General features: G+C 41.5%; 1 protein-coding gene across 1 annotated transcript in view; it reads left to right on the top strand.

Moving 5' to 3' along the window:
* Positions 1–16,522, top strand: part of SLC25A12 (solute carrier family 25 member 12) — an 89,780-nt gene extending 73,258 nt beyond the window's left edge. Inside the window, exons 14-18 of the mRNA XM_040971714.1 lie at positions 8,871–9,011; positions 11,218–11,356; positions 13,796–13,954; positions 14,076–14,166; positions 15,470–16,522. Coding sequence (XP_040827648.1) covers positions 8,871–9,011; positions 11,218–11,356; positions 13,796–13,954; positions 14,076–14,166; positions 15,470–15,674 — 735 coding nt within the window. The 3' untranslated portion in view covers positions 15,675–16,522. The remainder of the gene's footprint in view (positions 1–8,870; positions 9,012–11,217; positions 11,357–13,795; positions 13,955–14,075; positions 14,167–15,469) is intronic.
* Positions 16,523–20,455: the final 3,933 nt, after the last annotated feature.

Raw genomic sequence — 20,455 nt, 5'->3', positions numbered from 1 at the left:
TACTTTTATCTCCAAATCCATTTTTTTCCACATTTGGTATATGTTAGAATTCATCATTTTATTTATTTGTTTCCTTATTCATGGAACTCTTGGAATGATTCAGATGAGCTTAAAAATTGTAGCTTTGTTGAGAATGTTTATGTATCATGCAGTTTCCTTTTCTAATGTATACAATTCAGTGGTTTTTAGAATACTTGTGGAGTTACACATCCATCGCCATGGTCAATTTTATTATTTTTTTTAAAGATTTATTTTTATTATTTTTTTTATTGGAAAGGCGGATATACAGAGAGGAGAGACAGAGAGGAAGATCTTCCGTCCGATGATTCACTCCCCAAGTGAGCGCAACGGGCCGATACTATGCCGATCCAAAGCCAGGAGCCTCTTCCGGGTCTCCCACGCGGGTGCAGGGTTCCAAAGCTTTGGGCCGTCCTCGACTGCTTTCCCAGGCCACAGGCAGGGAGCTGGATGGGAAGCGGGGCTGCATATGGGATCCTGGGCGTGCAAGGCGAGGACCTTTAACCACTTGCGCCACCGCACCGGGCCCCATGGTCAATTTTAGAACACTTTCATCACTACAGAAAGATACCTGGTATCCTTAGCTGTCACTCCCCAGGCTTCCCTCCTCACTCTCAAACTGTAAACAACTGTTAACAATATACTTTCTATTTCTTTGGATTTACCAATTCTGGATACTTTGAATGAATGGAATCATGATAAGTGATCTGTGCTTGGCTACTTTTACTTAGCAAGTTTTCGGTTTCCATACATGGTGTGGTATGTATTCATACTTCACTCCTTTTTGTTGCTAAATATATTGTTAGGTTATATTTGTTCATCCAGTCATTAGTTGATGAACCTTGGGGTCATTTTCGCTTTTGTCCTGTTATAATATTGGTATATAAGGTTTTACATGAACATGTTTCCAATTTTTGTGAGTATACAACTACGAGTGAGACTGGTAACTAATTAGCATAGACTGTTTTCTAAAATAACTACTTTTTATATCCTTTTAGCAGTGTGTGAGGATTCTGTTTTCTTCATATTCTTGCCAGCCTTTGTTATTGTCTGTCCATATTGTTACTGTCCTGGTCTTTGTGAAGTTGTATCTTCCTGGGATGTGAAGATGGTAGTATGAATGCAAGAGTTTCTGGGTATCCATATGAGTACAGGAGCTGTCTTCTGCTGCTTTCCCAGGCCAATTAGCCTGGAGCTCGATTGTAAGTGGGACTCCAACTGGCACCCACAAAGGTATGGCAGGTGGCAGCTTTACCACTGTACCACAATGCCATACCCCAAATTTAAAAATTTTAAGGCCAACTCCTTATATTTTAAGAGAACAAGTCAAGGCCCTCTCCCTGTATCAAAATGAATCTAGCCCCTTTAATTTTGTAGTGGCTTTCACTTTCTTCCTTTTTACTTTCTTCCCTGCTTTCAAAACTAGATGAGTATATATGCATATCTGAGTATTTTTTGGGTACAATTAACATTAAAGAAAGCAGATTTTAGGTATTCAGTTCAGTGAGTATTGACAATTGTAATCACCATCCAAGATAAGATAAGGATCCTTTCACCCCAGAAAATTGATTCCTGCTCCTTTCCAGTTAACCTTTCCTCCCTTCCCCTAGGCAATTGCATTTCTGATTTTGTTGCAAGTTGTATTTGTTCTTAGATTTAATACGAGTGGAATATACAAAATGAATTCTTTTCTGACTGGCTTTAGCTTAGCATAAGACTTTTACACAGTTATACTTGTTTTGTGTCTTTTTTTTTTATTTGGCTTATTTTTTAATTGTGCTGTTGCTGATTTCTTTTATGTTATTTGCCATAATTTGTTTATCCATTCTTTTGTTGCTGGCTGTTTGAACTGTTTCTGCCTTTTGTCTATAGGTTGCTATCAGCATTTTTGCATAGTCTTTTTGTTAACATGGTCTTTCTATTTTTCTTGGGTGAACAAGAATAGAACAGAGGAAATGTATGTTCAATTTAAAAGAAACGAGGTTCTAGTCATGGTTGGTCCATTTGACAGACTCTTCCATAGAGTCTGATAGAAGATGCTCTGCATCTTCCATGTTTTAGTCTGGTTTTTTTTTTTTTTTTTTTTGTATTATCTGGTTAATGTGAAATAGTGGCCTATTGTGCCTTTAATTTGCATTTCCCTGATTCCCAGTTTTTAAGTATCTTTTTGTGTGTTTATTGACTATTCATGTCTATTTCTGTGATGTTTCTGTTTAAGTCTTTTTTAAGTTATTCGTATTTTATAATGATTTGTAGGCGTTCTCTATACCACATGGATAGAACCCTTTGTCAGATATTTGTTATGAACCATCTTCCTCAGTCTAACTTACCTATTACTTTTCTTATTGGTGCTTATGGTTTTTTTTATTAAAAAAAAATTATGTAAGAAGTGGAGACATACACACAGAGAGAGACTGAAACCAAGAGGGTGAAAGTGCATTCCCATGCACTGGTTCATTCCTCAGATGCCCACCATGGCAGGAGCTGGGCTAGGACTGAAGAAGTTAGGAACTCAAACCAGGTATCCTGCAGCAATGACTGGAACCTGGTTACCCATTCCACCACTGCCGCCTCTCGGTGCCTGCATCATCGGGAAGCTGCAGACTGAACCCCAGCACTCAGCCAGAGGACATGGCTGTCCTCACTGCCAGGCTAAACATCTGTCCCTGTTACTGATCATTTTAAAAAGAAAAAAAACTTGTAAACATATTTTCTTGGGCACATCTAAAAACTTAAGTGGGAGTCAATTTACATGTCTGTCCAAATTACTGAGGGTGAAAGATTAAGCTAAAATGGGCTAACATGTGTTTACCTTCTTGAAGGTCTCTCTCACCTGTGCTTTGATTGTTAAGTTCTAACCAGAGACTGGCTCACCGCTTACTTGAACTGACCATGTTACTTTCAGAGAATTACCACTTCTGAGAAGATGAAAGTTGTAAAACTGAAAATTTCTTTATTCCTCAGCAAAGGGCGAACGTCATCCCCTCATGTCCTCATGCCCTTCCTTTGCGTCTAGCTTGCAACCTGTATTCTCACATCAGTCAACACACAGCTCTGTGAAGTCCACAAGGTGATTTAGAAACCAAGGAATGGAAATGTTTATGATGAATTCAAAGTTAATGACCTCCATTTCATCAGTCTTCCAAACCCAGATTCCTTCTGCTGTCCCCCGAGTTTTGCTATCAACTTACGTACGTGGGAACACGCACACACACACACACCCTTCCTCACACACTCTCCCTGTCATCTGGAGCTGGTCGGCTTAAGACCCCATATCTATATCTTCTTTAGCAAGTCAGACTTGTTTTCAGGCTGTTGCTTCAAACACATACATGCAAACAAGTTAAAAGTCTCTATTTTTATATCAAAAGTGTGGGGTTTTTTTTTTTAAGATTTATTTTTATTATTTTTTTATTGGAAAGGCAGATATACAGAGAGGAGAGACAGAGAGGAAGATCTTCCGTCGAAACCCAAAAGTGTGGGTTTTTAAATTGTCCTATCCTCCTGTGTTCTGGGTGCTGTAATAAAAAAAAGTGGGCAGTTTGTAAATAGTGAAAATTTCTTCCTCATGAATCTGGAGGTTGGGAGTTCAAGATGAAGGTGCTAGCAGACTCCTATCTTGTAAGGACTATTTCTTTACTTCCAACATGGTACCTGGTTGCTATGTCTCATGTGAACAAGGCAGCTCCCTTCAGTCTTGTTTAGAATCCTTATGATTGAATCACCTCCCCATACCACCTTTTACTGCTGTTGGAATTGGGTGCGAGTTTCCAGTACCTGAATTTTGAGAGTGTTGACATGAAGTGATAGCATCTCTCACCTTATTGTAGGAGTATATATCATGTCATAACACCTCAGCATATATCCTCACTCAGCACTGAGGACAGTGCAGTTTGTTACTTATAAGCTCTCTTTGTCCTAGATTGTTTAGAAAGAACTACTACATTTCTCTCCGCTTTGTGAAAGTAATGCAATGCGTTTATTTCGACTCCTGTGCTGGCAATTCCAGTGACAAGTAATTCTACAGCTTAGTTTATTTCTTTATTTCAAACACACATACTTTGCATATCTGCTAAAAATGCTGTGAACCTTAAATTGATGTTAAGATTTTCATCCGATTCTGTAAGGGAAGACTTTCTAATGAGATGCTCAGATTGGGCATTTTGTGTTTGGAGAGAAATAGTTCCAAACTATGAGAAACAACAGATCAAAAGAAGAGAGAATCAGTGGACTGAGAATAGGGAGTCCCAAGTCTTCATGGGCTCTGCCTTGGTGTGGCATGGTGAGGCAGAGAGTTGAACAGGCCTCGTTTTGTCACCACTGCTCAACCTCTGACATTTGGAGTTTAAGGTGACATCTCATAGCACATGCTTTCCCTGCTGACATTTGCTTTAGTTGGTTTATTTTCTCATTAATCATGAATTAAGTGATATAAGATTAAATCAGAATTTTTGTATTCTTTACATTTCTGTTGTGAATGGGTAATCTTCATTCAACATGACATCTGTTCCCTTTTATGTTTCTTTTTAAGTCTAGAACCAAGAAATGATTGCTTAATACTGAAAAATAAAAATATCTAAGACTGTGTTAAATCTTGTACTTGTGTCTCTTTAAGAAAAAAAAGTAACATATTTGATAAGAGAAATTCATCAGTGAGATGGGTTAGAAAATAATACTGGCAATTAGTTTGATAAATGAAATATTTACCACTGGTGTGGTCTGGAACAGCATGTTATCTGTAAGGATCAGCACCAGAGGTAACAGATGGCAAATTAAGCAGTGTTTGCTTAGATGTATGTAGCTGTGCATCATTGTGGTTTCAGGATTTATTTTTTAGAGTGTACCTGTATTGGGTTAGTTTTAAAAATGTTTATATATATGTGAGGTATTCCAAAAATTCATGAAAAGTATGTGTTATGAAAACCTACACATAGATTTCACAAGTTTTTGGAACCAAAATAGACCTTTTTTCTTTTTTTAAGGATTTATTTTTTTCATTTGAGTGGCAGTGTTAATGGGGGTAAGGGAAGCTTCTGTTTTCCATCTGTTGTTTTCACTCCACACATGACCACCATAGCTGGAGCTGGGCCAGCCCAAAGCTAGGATCCTCTTCTCGGCTACCAATGTGGGTATTGGGACCTCTGCTCCTTTCCTAGGGCATTAGCAGGGAGCTGGATCAGAAGTGGAACAGCTGGGACTCAAACTAGCAACTATATGGGTTGCCAGTGACGCAAGACACTGAAAAAGATATCTTTTAACTCTATTTTTCCATGCATTCTTTAGAATGCTCTCATATGTGTAGGTAGTCAGCTATTTTTTATTTAAATCATTGGAAAGTCAGATTTACAGAGAAAGATATAGAAGATTTTCTGTCTGCTCATTCACTCCCCAAGTGATCTCAACAGCCAGAATTGAACTGATCCAAAGCCAGGAGCCAGGAGCCAGGAGCTTCTTCCTGGCCTCCCATGTGGGCGCAGGGTCTCAAGGCCTTGGGCTGTCCTCAACTGCTTTCCCAGGTCACAAGCAGGGAGCTGAAAGGGAAGTTGGGCAGCCAGGATATGAACATAACCCATATGGGGTCCTGGTGCATGCAAGGCAAGGACATTAGCCACTAGGTTATGGCACTAGGTCCAGCTGTTTTCTTATTGTGCATTTAAATTTTGTTTGTATAATTTTGTTCTGTTAAAATAGTAAACAATATTATAATTTTTCATTGAAATGTGACCTTATTATATTTTACATATTCTGTGCTTGTTGTGAGCAGAACTACTTTTTACAAAGCTGTTGTTCATTTGATGATATAATGTATATTTCCCTGTATTTGTTTTTCAGAAGGGAGACACTCGATTAAAGGGTATGATAACATCATAATCCTTGTTTCTAGATTGTTAGATTTCTTACAAGTGTAGATGTACTAATTTAGGATCGTACTCCTCCCAGTGACACGAGCATCATGTGTATAGATGGATAGTGATTAACCTCAGGCTTTGACAAAAGGCAGTGCTTGCTTGTCATGTGTGTTTCTCTGTGTTATAAACACTCAGAGTTTGAGATAAATCATATAACAATCTTTATCTTTTGTAATTTTGTTCAGTGTTTTAGCATATTATTTGCCTACCTGTTCCTAGGTCTATCACAAGGTTTTTTTTTTTTTTTTTTTTTTTTTAAAAAGCATGCTGGGCCGGGCATGGTAGCCTAGTGGCTAAGGTCTTTGCCTCACATGTGCTGAGATCCCATATGGGCACTGGTTCTAATCCCAGCGGCCTGCTTTCCATCCAGCTCCCTGCCTGTGGCTTGGGAAAGCAGTTGAGGATGGCACAAAACCTTGGGCCCCTGCACCTGTGTGGGAGACCCAGAAGAGGCTTTAGGCTACTGGCTTCAGATTGGAACAGCTTCAGCCGTTGTGATCGCTTGGGGAGTGAATTAATGGATGGAAGATCTTCCTCTCTGTATGTCTGACTTTCCAATGAAAATAAAATAAATCTTTTTTAAAAACCATGCCAATTTTTAAAGCATATACAAATTTTGCAGTCATTAGAAGTTTCCCTCTTCAACAGGATAGATTATGTAGTTATTAAACTCACACATGTATGCCTTGCTGTAGTCAGTTTCATCATAAACTTGTTCACCTGTCAAATTACATATGCTTATAAATGCATAGTAGCTTAGTTTTATGTTTATGTCCGATATATTGTTGGGTTTTAGTGTGTGCTAGGCAAACTAATCTCGAAAGCATATAACAATTAGTATGTAGATGTTGTAAAATATAGTTATTTCCTATCCTTAATTGTAGCTTTTTAGTAGAAAACTGGTTACTTGTACACTCAGGTAAGAAAATTGAGATGTTTAGAAAGTGCAGATCACAATAAGCTGGCGATCCCAATGGCCTGTGAGAGAAAGCAGGGGAGTATGGAACTGTGGAGTGGGGTAGGAGATGCAGATTGGAGTATTCCTGCTCTACAGGGTGTTGCAATTCACTAGTGATTAAAAACATGAAAGAACTTTGCATTTATTTAAACCTAATGTACACATTTAACACTTGGCACCCAGGGGCTGCCACTGGCTGGCAGTAGTGAATTTGTAGGATTATAATCAAAATTTGCAGTTCTTTTTTAAAAATCTGCCTTAGCTTAGAATATAAAGCACATTTTCCCAAAGATAGTCTTCAAACCATTATTTAAACAAGAGATTTCAGGAAAGTAGTAAACTTTTTTGAATTGGTTTGGTCTTTAGCTCCAGGAGCAATTACTTGGATTATCATTTTAACATAATTTTTTACCCAGCAATCCTTTTGAAAGTATTGTTTGCTTAGATTGAAACACTGAAATGCTTCCTTCTGCCTGCAGTGCAATAGATTAAAAGAGAGAAACACAGGCAAATCAACATGTAAAATTGGGTCAGTACGTCGTTGGGGGACCTATGTATCAGTGGTCTGGATTGTGTCGACTTGGGGAGTTACAGGAAGCCAAGAGGGAGAGAAGGCAAATTGCTGCATCTCCCTGCTAGGTGGACAAAAAAGGGATTAGGACCCTGGGGACTCCAGAACAATGAAGGGCCTGCGAAGAGGAAAGGAATCCAGTGTCAGGGTTGGCAAGTGTGGATGTTGAAAGAAGTCAGGGGTCAGGACTGGAACTGGAATAGTTGGGGGGTTTGTAGCCCAAGGGAAGTTAGGAAAAAAACGGGCTGAGCCTCACCACTACCCCTTGGGAGGAGGGGTCTGGGAAGGTCATTGATTTTAGATCAATGAGCAGGAATGTGAGTGAATGAAGTTGAGCGTGGAGGCTGCATATGGGTTGCCTGGCATCCAGCTTGTTGTCAATCTACACACATGGAGGAGTTGCAGGGCTCTAATGAAGCATATATATTATATTCTTTGTGTGAAGTGCATTGCAAGGATTATATGAATATGGTTATAGTTAATGTAAATGGCTGTAGTTTAACAGGAAGATGTATAAATGAGATTTTTTTCATGCCATGAAAGGAAACAAATGTTTATGATCTAGTCATGACACATACATATTTTTTCTTTCTTTTAAAAACTGAAGAAAGGAGTTGGTAATAGTTGAATACTTTTTTTTCCCTCTGCTAATCTCTTAACAGATTTCAGATGCAAATGGAGTCTCATTATCCAAATTTAAATCTCTGTCACTCACTACTAAACAGTTGCTTTGATCTGAGGGTGCTGTACTCACGGTAGCTAGTGGTCCATTTCCCAGCACTGCCATGCAGTTTTCTTGGTTTTGTCTTGAAATGATACTGAAATTTGTCTTGCTAAATCCTTTCCTTTTATTTTATGATTGTGGCCGTGCGCCCATCTCTGAGTTTTGTGCAGGATAATACCTTTTAGATCTAAACCTGAGGAGTCTGACTTACGGCACCCCTGTGGGGACCAGGCTGTGTTAATGGCTCCGCAATCCAAGGCAGGCAAGCTAGTGGCTGGGCCCAAGAGAAGGCTTGCTGATAACAAGGGTGAAGCAATACGGGAGGATCTGAATTTAACTCTAGTGTGTAAAGATGACCAATTTGCTACCGTCTCTTTCCCTGGGAAGAACCCTGCTCTGCATGGGTTGTTAGTGTTGGTGCTTTGAATGTGTGGCTAGGATGATCCTGGAAAGGCCTGCTGAGAAACAGTCTTGACATTTCAAATAAAAAATGCTGAGGTAGAGTGACCCAGGACTGAATTGGAGACCAGCAGCCAGCGTGCTCAGTCATCCACTGAGTCATGCCATGCTCATTCCATGAAAAAGGGGAGGTGTAAAGAGAACAGAAACTGGGGAGTCTTTGTTTTTCCTGATTTATGTGGCCAGCCAAGCTCTGATGTGAGAATTGCCTCTTTTCTCCTTTCCCTACAGGCGGGAGGCTCCCAGGTCATCTTCACTAACCCACTGGAGATAGTGAAGATTCGCCTGCAGGTAGCCGGAGAGATCACCACAGGACCCAGAGTCAGTGCCTTGAATGTGCTCCGGGACTTGGGACTTTTTGGTCTATATAAGGTGCGTAGATACCATGAGCATGGCAATAGCAAGGTGTAATGTAGTCAACAGAAATGTGAAAGAATACAGAAACAGCCTCTCTGCTTCGCTCCCTGTGCCCAGGTTGAAAAACAATCTTGTCCAGCAGGGCAGTCTGTGGAGTAGAAAAATCAAACAAAAAAGAACAAATCAGAACTCTTCTGTTGGAGGCCCTGGGATACACAAGCCTGCTCTGCTGTGGCCATCTTCAGGCTTTTATGAAGCTGCCGGCAGGGAGGTGCACCTGCTGGCTTCAGGCTCACAGCCTCTCATTTGATGGGGGTTTGGGAAAAGTTTCTTTGGTGTTCTCTTTTGAACTGGCTTAGGACTTCAAACATACTGTTACATTTGTTTTGAGTCTGAGTTATTTCTATTGTTATCTTCCCAATAGGAGCCTCTCTTTGTCTTAGTAATTTGACCACAGTAAAACAGTAGTGGAGTTTGGTAGGATTCAGGTCTTTAAGAAGTTAAGTGGTAGGATTTGTCAGTAATGAATTCCATTAAAACAGCCACAACATCACCACCACACCAGAGTGTGCTGTAGTTTAGCAAAATGCCAGTCAACAGATCCCTTCCCTGCAGGTATGCTTACTCCCATCATTACAGATCAGATGTAATGGAGCAGAAGCTATTATTTTTCTTAAACAAGGAAGAGTATTTCTTTCCATTCCTTTGCCTGGTATAAGAGAGACTGGGTAAATTTAGCTGCTGTGGGCAACTGTGTTTCCACAGCATTTGATTTATTTATAGATCCATCACACAGAATGTGTAAATTTGCTTTTATAGCTGCAAATTAGGAATTAGAATTTGTCTACATTAGATTCACGTAGCTACAGGACTGTCTGGAAACCTTTAAATAATCTCAGAGTTTTGTGCATACTTTTGCTTCTCAGCCTATTCCTAATTCCTATTTGAATTCCCATTGAAAGCTGGAAAGTGTTTAGGCTTGCCCTTTCCAAACAGAGCCATTAGGGAAGCCAGTGCCAAGGTACAGAATTTACCTAGCTAGATAAATCCCTGCACTGTGGAACAGCGTGCGCTACTGACACAGCCGAGGGTGCACTACTGGCACAGCCAAGGGAAGTGTTTGGGTGATCTTAATTACTGCGACCAGCTGTTCATGGGTGTTTTTTACTCCCATAGAAACCACCTGCTAAGATATTTTGTCTGGACTATCTCTGATTCTCTGCTATGGAAAACAGAGGAAAGATTTGTGGTTTCTTTTTCCCTTTCCCTATAATAGTTAACTGCCTTTACCGGTCAGTAGCGTCTATGCTGGCACAGTGGGGACTATAAGCAGATGTAGATTGAATTGGTCATTTGTTAGCTTTAAAAAAAAAAAGTATCTGAAGGGCAGAGTGACACAGAGGAAGAGATCTTTTATCCACTGGTTCATACCCCAAGTACCTACCACAAGCAGTTGAAGTCAGGAGCCAGGAACTCCATTGAGTCTCCCATGTTGGTAGCAGGAACCAGCTATTTGAGTTCATTTGCTGCTGCCCAGGCACATTAGCAAGAAGCTAGATTGAAAGAAGAGACAGAGTTTGATTCTAGGCTCTCAGATATGGGATGTGTGCCTGTCAAGCAGCAACTTAACTTGCTGTGACACAGTGCCCATCCTTATTTGTAGCTGTGTACACTGCCTTCCTTGGTTGCTTCAAAATGCAGCTATTGACTTGGGGATTCTAAGTCTAACCTCCTACTCCCTCCCCCTGCCAGAGCTATGAAAAACAGTCAGCTTTGGGGTTTGTGAACTGATTTCTATTATCCTTAAATTATGTGTAGTGCTGTGCATAGTGAGTTTCATCGTGTAGCATTAACTTATGGAGTTCTGCCACACAGCATTGTTCTGCTGATAATTAATATTATGCTGCACACTTAAATGTTTGTTAAAAAGAGAGATGTGGTATTACCACAACAAAATGTCAAATTTTGAATCTCTGCAAGAAATACCAGAGAAGTCTTGCTTTGTCAGATTCTGGCCGACTCTGAGTTACCAAGCTCAGGACTTTCCCCAGCTGTGAGCCTTGCGTGTTTGAGGCCTGTGTCCTTGCCATTTCCTGCCCACATTCCTTTTAGTGCTGCTTGCGGGCCACCTCAGCTTTGTCACGGAGAGCCCTCTGGGTCCCATCAGGGCGTTCACACCTGCTTACCCACTGTTTTAAACGATTTCCTCTCTGTGTGACAGGGTGCCAAAGCGTGTTTCCTCCGAGACATTCCCTTTTCTGCAATCTATTTCCCTGTTTATGCTCATTGCAAACTACTTCTGGCTGATGAAAATGGACGTGTGGGAGGCTTGAATCTGCTTGCAGCTGGAGCTATGGCAGGTAACTACAGCATTATTTGTAACCGTAAGAATCCTTTTTCTCCTCCTTTGGAAGAGATGCAGAATGTCCGTGTACTTTTCCCTCTATTTCTGGAAGGGTTATTGTTTGATTCTGACGTAGTTTAAATATGATCATTTTTTTTCTCCTTTGTGGGATGTGCTATAATTCTGATGAGCGTTAATTACATTTGCATAATGTGGATAAACAGCTTAATGCAGCTTAGCAACTCTGAGCCAAATTAGATATGCCCATCTAAATTGGGCTTTCATCATTAATGCGTTTCTTAGCCTCCTGTGCCCTGAAACCTTGGGTGCAGCCAAGCTAAGCATTAAGGTGAAAAAGTTCCTCATCAAATCAGTTGTTTGGTTATACCTCATGCTATGCATAGGTCTAGCGTGCCTTTACTGTCTTTGTATGTTGGAATCTACATGATTTCACTCAAAATTGAGTTTGCTTCACAAAGCTGTTCCCATTCTTCCTGCCATCACCTTCGTTAGACCTAGAAGTAGTACCCTTAGCAAACCACCCTGAATTGATTCTCATCTTTCCTGACTCTTAATGCTTTGACTTTATTTGTGGCTTGTTCACATTTGAGTTCTGTGCTCTATTCTACTGCAGGATTCTAGGACAGGAGTGTCATTCTGTCTGTGACATAGTGGCCAACCTAGTCATAACTAGAACTCAATGACCGGGGAATGAATGAAAACTTCAGTCTGAGATACTAAATTAGACACAGAGGGGATTCCTAGTCAGAGAGGGCCTAAACACACCCTCAATGTCCTAAGATGCTTCCCTCTCCTCTCAGGCACAGCCTTACTCCTGAGGTAGGAAAGAGCTTACTTGGAATAGCAGGGGAGAGCCAGTGTCTTTGGCTGTGCCAACACTGCATTCAGAAATGGCCAAGGAAGGAGAGGACGTGTTTGCTCTCCCTGTGGCCAGCAAGGAGCTGTCTTTGAGCTCAGTATGGCTGTCAGTGTTCGGTGGCATCTCTTCGGGTAGCCCTGGTCAAACAGCCAGCCCGCCCAGGCATGCCTTGGAGTGTGCCATGCTTGGGGTGTGCTGAGAGACCTTGGTTCTGAGAGTGTTGGGATGAGCTTATGATGACAGGCAATGAGTTGCGATGGTTTAAAAACTCCTGCAGGGAGCTTTGAGCCCATTTGGGGTTCAGCATACCTTGTCTGTTGGCGTTTGTAATTTCAGTCAGATGTACATTCAGAAGCCAGGAGAGTGAGCTGCTCTGTCTTGGCCTGAGTGTCTGCCCACCCCCTTTTTAGGTACTGACTAGCCTCCTGGTTTTAAATGGGAGCCAACATTTTCCCTCCAAGCCGTTCCCTGCACTTTTTGGTCAGCAGCAAAGGCCAGCCGGGAAGATGGTCTAGCTGTGGGCAGCCATTTGCCAGTGGGTGTCGGAACCAAGTAAACATTTCCCACGTTGCCACCAACTTCTCACCCACAGACATTTGATGTCAGTTTTCAGAATGAGAGATGAATGTCCCTAATTTTTACCAGTAAAGCTTTGCCAGCAGGCACTGAGAGTGTTCAGCATCCCACCTACCCAGGCAGGCAATTTACCGAGTTTCATCTGAATAGGGTGCGGCATTTGCATCACACTCTAACAGAGCTCCCTGCGAAGCCGCCAGCTCCATCTGCCTAGGGATGATGTAGTGATGTTCAGGCCAAATTGAATTTCCTCCCTCTGGGGAAGGTTGGGGAGCTGCTTTGTTCCCTGTTTTATAAGTAAAAAGATGTGGTTGTGAAATCCATCTTGCTTGGCCCGCTGTTGATCATTCTGCACCCGGCCCAGGGAGCTGTGGCTCTGGGGAGGATGGGAGGGCCGATTGTTCCCTAACGGTTCACCCGGCCTCCTCTCGCGTCAGTTGTAATGACTTCTGTCACGTAAGCATGTCTGAAACCAGTCACAGCCAACTCTCAACTTAGCCCTGCCAACAGGTGAGTGGTGGTGAGTGTTGACACCTCACACAGAAGAGCTGACAGGAATGGGCACAACGCACCAGTTTGGGGTCAGCTGCCATTCAGCAGCTTGTTAAGTTAGCATCATTCTCTTACTTACTATGCATGAAAAGACTTGAATCTTATTTAAGAAAGTAAAAAAAGGGTAAAATGAAACCAAAAGGGAACACTTGGGAATTGTACCTAATCTGGCTATATTTTCCACACTCTCACTGTTCTTTCGTGTCATGTGGTATTTTTCTTAATTCAGAAACATTAAAGTAATTTGGTCCTCACCATACTGAAGCAGCTCACAGACCTTTATATTCTGTTTCTCTTGGTGTCCTGACATGTATTGAGGCAGCTCTGAGCTTTCCCTAGGTGGTTGAACTTGTAGATGTTATTGTTTGTCCAGTGTTAGCTGGTTCTCTGTCCTTGAGACGTTTTTTGGATATATTAAATGTGGCTTCTCCCCCGACTCCACCATAGGCGTGCCTGCTGCTTCCCTAGTGACCCCCGCTGATGTCATCAAGACAAGGCTGCAGGTGGCTGCCCGGGCTGGCCAGACCACCTATAGTGGGGTCATTGATTGTTTCAGGAAGATTCTTCGGGAGGAAGGACCCTCAGCCTTTTGGAAAGGCACTGCAGGTAGGTGCAGGCCCCAAGGAGCGGCTGGCTGGCGAGCCTGTCCCTCTGCATGCTTACTGCTGTGTGTCTTTGCCTCGTCATTCCTGGTTCTCAGTCTGCACTGTGCCCTCCCGTTTTGCAGCCCGGGTGTTTCGGTCCTCTCCCCAGTTTGGTGTTACCCTCGTCACCTATGAACTTCTCCAGCGGTGGTTCTACATTGATTTTGGAGGCCTGTAAGTATGGCTGCTCAATCACCAAGAACATGAAAATGTTTGCTCTACAAAGACACCTTTCAAATTCTTAGAAAGCCAGGAAGACAGAGCCCTTCAAGACCAGTGCATTTAAGATGTCAGCCTTAACAAGCTGCAGGGTCAGCAGAACGAGATCTTGACAAGCAGAAGCATGCACAGTATATTAACCATTTGGGAAAAGCCTGAGGAGATGATAAATGGAAATGTTTCCTCAACAATTGTCTTTTTTCGTGAAAGTAAATCCTGAGCTTTATGGAGTTCTGTGTTCATCATGTGGATTAGATTATGTGGCCTTTTCACCAGAAGTAGTATAAATGTGTGCTGGTAACACTTTTGTGAATGGTTTTTGAAAGGGCCAAGTCCTTTATTTCTTTTGTCCCCCATAATTTATTATCAGCTAGGTAAAGTTGTTTTTAGAGATAATTTATTGCAAAAAAAAAAAAGCGTCTTGTGCAGGTTGTGTCTCTGGGTGTGATCACTGGAGGGTTGACCATTGTGCTGCCTGCAGCTCACTGAGTGCTGCAAATGTCAGTAGTGGGAAAAGAAGAATTCCTTGTTGACTTTGCTGGGAGGAGAATTTGTACCCAAAGCAAGTAACTATTAGCTAAAGTAGAAAACTTAAATGCTATTTGAGAACCCTTATTTCATAACAGCTTTGTAATCTGCTGCTCCAAGGCCAAGTGGGGAATTAGATTTCTGTGTAGGGAAGGCACGTGCACAGAAAGTGACAACATTCATCTTACAGTTCCATTGTGAAGATGTTAGGGTTCAGGCATTTCTGTGCTTTTAGTCTTCTGTAAAAGTGACACCTGAATCTACTTCTCTGTACACAATTTTAGTTGTAATCTACAGGAGTCTGCTTTGAAAAGAAAAATGCACACTTGTGAAAACATGTGAAATATATGTTATGAAAATATGAAAGCGTGAACAATTATATAATCACTTTAATGTATGCTTAGTTCAGAGCATTTGGAAAACAGTCAAATATCAAAGTCATCTCATCGTCCTATTTACTAAAACTGAGTATATTTTCTTCTGATCTTATTTCTGTGAATCTATTGATGTAGGTGTTTCAGCATTAAAACAGACCATTTCTGTCCCACATCAATTATGTATAGCTTTTAGAGCAGGTGTAAGTTACAGCTAATGTGGCAGAGACAACATGGAACTAGTTGAGATAGATGTTATTCTTTGTGGCATGCGGGGTCAAGAGGAAAATGTTCAGTTGTGAACCAGCCTCAGCAGAGTTGAGCAGGCTAACTGTTGCCTTTTCTTGCCTCGACAGCAAACCCTCGGGCTCAGAACCCACGCCTAAGTCACGCATCGCAGACTTGCCCCCTGCCAATCCTGATCACATCGGTGGATACAGACTCGCCACAGCCACTTTCGCTGGCATCGAAAACAAGTTTGGCCTTTACCTCCCCAAGTTTAAAACTCCTGCTGTTGCTGCGGTGCAGGCAAAAGCAGCTACAGCCACGGCACCTCAGTGAGAACTGTCAGACTTGGCCGAGTGCCGAGTGGCACACTCCAGAGGCATGCAGGAGAGCAGCCGTGTCATGTGAGTAGTCAGCTGCATGGTGCTGACTGAGCTGAGGTGTCAGGCGGCCCCTTCTCTAGGACGTATACAAATATCTGTTTATAAAGTAACCATTGCCCAGGGGAAACAACCACAATGCTTTAGTCTTACGTGTTGGATGTTTTTCTAAGCCTTGGCATGAGTTAGTGTTCTAGACTCTGCTTTGCACAGCTTGCACTTACGGTGACTGTACATATTGTACATCTTTGTACAGAAACATCTTGGCACCTCATCCCAACAAATCACATTTATAGAAATGTAATGCAGTTCTGAGTGGCTTGAAATGTACAGAATGTTTTGAAAGTGTTTTATTAATCACATGAGAATAAATGTATTAAGATCATTCTCTTATTGATGACTTATGAAAATAAAGCATCAATATTAGACGCATTTAAATGCCTAGTTTATCTTCCGTTCTAGAATAAGAAGATGCAGGCATAGTGAGACCTAGCGGATGCCGCCAAGTAGGTGGTACTTTGCAATGATGCATGCATGCCAGTGATGCCAGACTGGCTGATCTGTGGGTGCTGATGTGTTAGCATTTGTATTTGAAATGATGTGGATCCTCCCGTGTTCATGAGTTAGAAGGCACTGCCTAGACACTCCTCTCCTGCATATGGAAATAGGGATGTTTCCTGCATTACTGGCTTGGATTTTGCAAGGCAGAAGCAGCCAGTTTTTCAAAATCAATAAAGGCTACTTTGGCAATTGCCTTCATATGGGCTTGATTCCAGACAAAAATAAACTGCACACCAAAATGTATGCAGTGTGGTTGGATTTTCCTTTGTGTGTATACTGATAGTGGTTTTTTTTTTGTTGTTGTCGTTGTATTAATTCACTGTTGATTCCAGACGACTCATGATCAGGTTTTGTTCTGTGTCCCACCTTGATGAGCCATGGACGGTTGGCTTGGGAAAGCGCCAGGGTGGAGTCAGGGAAGGAGAAGCAGAGGAAAACTCTAGCTGCTGATTTTGTGGGTCTAGGTCCTTACTTAGGAGTCTGAATGCAAACTTCTTATTCCAAAAGTCACTCACCAAGGGCGTGAATACTGATTGGGATGTAAACATACATCTTGCAGCCACAGCTACACTTTGTTATGGATGCAGTTTGACAAGGACCATCAGAATTTATTTACTTGAGCCAAGAGCTTTCAGAACACATTGCTGTTATTGCTGGTGATCCAGGACATGAGAGGGGATAAGCTTAGAGACGGACCAGGGCACTCAGTGTCCGGCACAGCCACTGTCAGCTGCTGCCTGACGGCCCTGCAACCACAATTAGAAGCTCACTCAGGACTCTGCAAGTACAAAGGAATTAGCCCTGAAGGCAAGTCATTTCCAAGTGTATTAGCTTGGTCTCATGAGAATGGAACAAACAAAAATGCTGTTACTGCTTGTTAAAAAAACATAAGTATAGATCTATGATTATATAAGTTCGTATAATAAGTATTTAGAGCAGGATATGAAAATGTCCTCTTTCGCATTTCCTATCCATAGGTCATCCCTGCTAACAGGTTAGAGTTTAAACTCATAGTCTATTAAAGAAATATATGTATATTTCTAGTTTGAAAAGTAGGGCTATATATATATATATATATATATATATGTTTTCTCTGTAGCTGCTTTTATTAAATCAATATGTCTTTGGGAAATTTCCATGTTGGTTCATAAAGATTTATTTTTAATAGCAGCGTAGTGTTTCATTGTATAAAAGGGAGACTTTTCAGAAATACTTCCTGTCTACGGCCATACCACCCTGAGTGCGCCCGATCTTGTCTATCTCGGAAGCTAAGCAGGGTCGGGCCTGGTTAGTACTTGGATGGGAGAAATATTTCCTTACAGACATTTATTCATTTTTTTCACTATTGCAAACAGTGCTGTAATGAATGGTAAACATCTTTGAATAAATTTTGAGTGCATTTAACAGTATTTCATTAAAGTACCTACTATTATAATATTGAGTAATAAGATAGTAATAATATTGTAATAATTGTAATAATATTGTAATAATATTGAGTAATAAGATATGAGTTTTACATTTTTTAAAGATTAATTTATCTTTATTGGAAAGTCAGATATACATATAGAAGGAGAGACGGAAAGATCCTGCATGTGCTGGTTCACTCCACAAGTGGCTGCAGCAGCTGGAGCTGAGCCTATCTGAAGCCAGGCGCTTCCTCCCGCGGGTTTCCCACGCTGGTGCAGCGTCTCAAGGCTTTGAACATCCTCTATTGCTTTCCTAGGCCACAAGCAGGGAGCTGGATGGGAAGTGGAGCAGCTGTGACACGAACCAGTGCCCATGTGGGATCCTGGCATGTGCAAGGCAAGAACTTCAGCCACTAGGCTATTGCGTTGGGCTCATGAATTTTACAGTTTTATGCAGAGTACTACAGTCCTTCCCAGAAGCATTTTACGGATTTGCCTTTTTGCAACCCCAGCAAAAATGAGTATTATCATTTTTTGATATTTTAGCAAGTCATGGCAGGTGATCACTGCTAAGTTACTTTAGCTTTAATTTTCCTAACCACTAGAGTATTGAATTTCATGTTTACTGGTCATTAGTACATTTATATACTGTATGTAGTACATGTATATACTATGGAAAATACATGAAACACATGCAAAGGATGTTCAAAAATTTCATACAAAGTGGATGTTTTGAAAACTATGCATGGTTTCCAATTTTTTTTTGCCCTGATATGAATTTTTGATTTCATTTTTTCCAAAAATTTGTTGAAGAACCTTTGTGCATTTCCATGTTTACACAGACAGGTGCACACACACATACATGTACGTTTTAGACAAATGAATGTCCATGTGAGACACTGGTTGAGAGAAAGAACATTTGCTGCATCCCAGAAATTTCCATATGCCCTTTCTACAACCGCTCGCCTACTTTAACAGCTCCCTTCCCTTCTTGTTTGCTTTTCTTTATGCTTTTGTCAGATGAATGTGTGCATATGTATGTGTATATCCCAAAACACTGTTACAGCCTCTTCGCTTTGAGATGAATAGGAATCAAGGTAGAGTGTATACTTTTGAGACTTTACTAGGCATTCTGTTTGTAAGATGCGTCCGTGCAAGTAACGTCTGTAGCTATATTGTATTTATCCTACTGTGTGAGTGTGTTATTTTTCATTTTCTCTTGAACATTTGGTTTTTCTTCCAGGTTTGGGGGTATTGCAGGCATCACTATGGATGTTTGAACGTGTTTGCTGGAGTATGCATCTGTACAAGGATGCGAGCATCAGGATGGAGTCAGACTCGGGGTTTATTACATTCAGCTTTACCACATTAGGCCAAGAATGTTCTCCAAAGATTCTTGAACTGATTTATATCACTCCCAGGATGTGTTGGCTTAACAATGTGAACCAACCTGTTAGATGTACAATGACATCTCACTGTGGTTTTAATTAGAATTTACTGCATAACAAATGAGCCTGAGCTCCTTTTGTACATTTATTGGTCATTTTGATTTTATCTTTGGTGAATGAAGTGTTTGTTAATGTCTTTTATCCATTTTTACTCATTTCTTTTTTTTTTCTTAAAGATTTATTTATTTATTGGAAAGCCAGATATACAGAGAGGAGGAGAGACAGAGAGGAAGACCTTCCATCCGATGATTCACTCCCCAAGTGACCGCAACGGCCGATGCTATGCCTATCCAAAGCCAGGATCCAGGAACTTCTTCTGGATCTCCCACACGGGTGCAGGGTCCCAAAGCTTTGGGCCGTCCTCGACTGCTTTCCCAGGCCACAAGCAGGGAGCTGGACGGGAAGTGGAGCTGCTGGGATTAGAACTGGCGCCCATATGGGTTCCTGGTGCGTTCAAGGCGAGGACTTTAGCTGCTAGGCCAGGCCTCCGGGCCCCTTCTCATTTATTTTCAAGGGACTTCTTCTTGTATTCTGGATATTTATGTTGTTCTTGTTGAAACTTCTGCCATTTTGTGCATTCTCTTTCCCAGTGTCTTTGACATATTAACATATTTATTTATTTTTAAAGATTTATTTATTTATTTTTATTGCAAAATCAGATATTTAGAGAGGAGGAGAGACAGAAAGGAAGATCTTCCATCTGTTGATTTACTCTTCAAGTGATCACAGCAGCCAGAGCTGAGGTGATCTGAGGCCAGGAGCCAGGAGCCTCTTCTGATCTCTCATGTGGGTGCAAGGCTTTGAGCCGTCCTCAACTGCTTTCCCAGGCCACAAGCAAGAGCTGGATGGGAAGTGGAGCTGCTATGACTAGAACTGGCACCCATATGGGATCCTGGCATGTTCAAGGTGAGGACTTTAGCCACTAGGCCGATGCACCAGGCCTGACATATTAATATTTTAAATTTTGCAGATACATCAGCATTTTTCCTTTATGGTTAGCCTTATTTTTTAACGATTTTTTTTTTCAGGACAAAAAATATTTGACAGGCACATTTTAAGAGAAAAAGAGACAGAGAAAGGTCTTCCATCTGCTGATTCACCACCCATCGCCCACCCCGCAATTGCCGTTAACTGCCAGAGCTGGGCTGATCTGAAGCCGGAAGCCAGGAGCATCTTATGAGTCTCCTTTGTGGGTACAGGGTCCCAAAGATCTGGGCCATCCTCCACTGCTTTCCCAGGCCACAAGCAGGGAGCTGGGTCAGAACTGGAGCAGCTGGGACATAAACAGGTCCCCCATATGAGATGTTGGTGCCATAGAGGAT

This window comes from Ochotona curzoniae, unplaced genomic scaffold, assembly GCF_017591425.1.
Source record: "Ochotona curzoniae isolate NIBS_2020 unplaced genomic scaffold, NIBS_Ocur_1.0 contig_2210, whole genome shotgun sequence".
Lineage (NCBI taxonomy): Eukaryota > Metazoa > Chordata > Mammalia > Lagomorpha > Ochotonidae > Ochotona > Ochotona curzoniae.
This window is presented reverse-complemented; position numbering and strand designations above follow the sequence as displayed.